Source organism: Silene latifolia, chromosome 8 (genome assembly GCF_048544455.1).
Source record: "Silene latifolia isolate original U9 population chromosome 8, ASM4854445v1, whole genome shotgun sequence".
Classification (NCBI taxonomy): domain Eukaryota; kingdom Viridiplantae; phylum Streptophyta; class Magnoliopsida; order Caryophyllales; family Caryophyllaceae; genus Silene; species Silene latifolia.
In genome coordinates, this window is record NC_133533.1 from 33,248,622 (window position 1) to 33,251,035 (window position 2,414).

The following is a 2,414-nucleotide window of genomic DNA, read 5'->3' on the forward strand; positions in this document are numbered from 1 at the left end:
CTATATCCTCTCATTATCTTCATCACCACCACATGTCAAAGATAACCGCCTATACCCTCACACCTATAACCATTCCTATTTTCAAGGCTCTCTTACTTAAACAGTTCTCATACCTCAACTCATTCTATACTCTATCTAACCAATACCACAAAATCCTGATCATAACAGACACTCTAACTCTTCCACATTACCGCAACACGACATACCTCTCTATATAAAATATATAGCCTGCCAAAGATATCTAGTCTTGTGGGCAATTATGTTAAAAGTGATCAGGCTACAAATAAGAGGACGAGGTTGGGATTTGCAAGAGTGATGGTGGAGATGATGGTGGATCAGACTCTTCCAGCAGAAATTTCATTCAAAGATGAAAAAGGAGAGGTGGTTAAAGTGGAGGTAGAATATGAGTGGAGGCCTGTAACTTACAGCATTTGTCAAGGAATGGGTCATGAAGGGGAACTTTGCAAAAGAGTAGAGTAAAAAAAGAAGGTAGCTGTGACTACCAGGAAGGTATGGAGACCTATTGCTAAGAAACTACCTGAGCAGCTGGTACAGGGAGCTGTTATTGAAATAGTCTTGGTGGAACAACCAGTTGGCAGGACTCCAGTCAAGAATGCCTCAACTCCCTCAGTCAAGAGATTGACTGTTATGAATAGGAGGAGAGAAGAGCCATGTGGATATAGCAAGGTGGATTTTGGGACTCAATCTTATAAGGAGGTTGTATCTTCTCCACCCTCAACGAAAATTGTTGCAAATGGTAATGTATCTTCCCCTACACATTCACATGGATAGTATTGGGTTTTGGAACATTAGGGATATGAATAGAGTAGGGAAACAGAAAAGTATCAATTATTTTTTTACAGAATAAAGGAATAGGTTTGTTTGGTCTTTTGGAAACAAAAATTAAGAATAAAAATTTCTCAAAAGTTGTTAATAGTTTCAATAATGGATGGTGTATATCAACTAATAATGGATATCATAGTGGAGGACGTATTTGGATCTTATGGCAACCAAAGATGTTTAATTAGAGTGCACTTTATTAAATACAATGCCCAGTTTATTCATATGAAGGTTAAATCCTTGCTAGACAAAGGCATTTGCTACTTGACATTGGTATATGCCTTTAATGGCATTCAAGAGAGACCTCCCCTTTGGGATCATCTGAGGAAGCTTGCTGGTCAGGTACAAGGGTCATGGGCCATAGCAGGTGATTTCAATTGTATCTTAGCTGCTAGTGAGAGATATGGAGGTGCAGCTTCTATTGCTGAAATGGAGCCTTTCAAGAGATGTGTAGAAGACTGTGAAGTGGTGGATATAGCTGCTACTGGTTCATTGTACACCTGGAATAATAAGCAGAGGCCTGAGGAGAGAATCTATAGCAGGATAGATAGGTTTATGGTGAATAAAGACTGGTGTGATTTATACCCTGATAAATATGCTCATTTTTTGCCAGAGGGTATATTTGACCATTCTCCATGCCTGATAAGGAGTTCCAACAGTGTGAAGGGCAAAAGCAGCTTTAAGTATCTGAATATGTGGGGCAGCTCTAAAGAGTTCATCAACACTGTTAAGAATAGCTGGGACAGGTGCATAGAGGGCACTCCTCTCTATAAACTGACCACAAATCTAAAGAGACTCAAGGCAGGACTGTATCAATTGAATAGAGATGCTTTTAGTGACATTGAGAAGGCTACTGCCAAGCTGCAGCAGGAGGTTGAGGGGTTATAAGCTCAATTGGGCATGGATCCTGACAATTTGCAGTTACAACAGCAGGAGTTTGAGGCCTACCATGAGCTTAAAATTAAGAGCTTGGCTAGGGACAGCTTCCTCTATCAAAGAGCTAAGAGTGTCTGGATCAAGGAATGGGACACTAACAGTGCTTACTTTCATAATACTATCAAGAAAAGGAGGAATAAGAATAGGGTGATCATGATTGAGGACATGGATGGCAACTTGTATGAGTCTCCTGGAATGGTACAGAATGCCTTTCTGGACTACTATAAACACCTCCTGGGCTCTAGTCAAGGGGTGCAAAGAATTCACAGGAAGATTATTGATCAGGGTCCTAGGTGCTCTGAAGATCATTCTGCACTCCTACTCAGACCTGTCACTGGTGAAGAGGTCGAGGACACTCTTTTTAGTATCCCTGATGTCAAATCTCCAGGACCAGATGGGTATAATAGCAGGTTTTTCAAAGATGCTTGGGGGAGAGATAGGCAAGGATGTTATCACTGTAGTGCTAGACTTTTTCCAACATGGTAAAATATTGAAGCAAATTAATGCTACAAATCTTACTATGGTGCCCAAATGTGATAGACCCCAGTCTGTTATGCAATATCGTCCCATAGCCTGCTGCAATGTTATATAAAAGGTCATCTCAAAGATCCTATGTGCTAGATTGGCTGATGTCCTTC

General features: G+C 40.6%; 1 protein-coding gene across 1 annotated transcript; it reads left to right on the forward strand.

Moving 5' to 3' along the window:
• Positions 1-945: 945 nt before the first annotated feature.
• Positions 946-1,728, forward strand: LOC141595007 (uncharacterized). The gene has a single exon (XM_074414984.1). The coding sequence runs from the start codon at positions 946-948 to the stop codon at positions 1,726-1,728; it is 783 nt and encodes a 260-aa protein (XP_074271085.1).
• The last annotated feature ends 686 nt before the right edge of the window (positions 1,729-2,414 follow it).

What these genes read in the sequence shown, in the direction of transcription:
- LOC141595007 (XM_074414984.1), top strand. Translation starts at nt 946, where the DNA reads ATGGATGGTGTATATCAACTAATAATGGATATCATAGTGGAGGACGTA.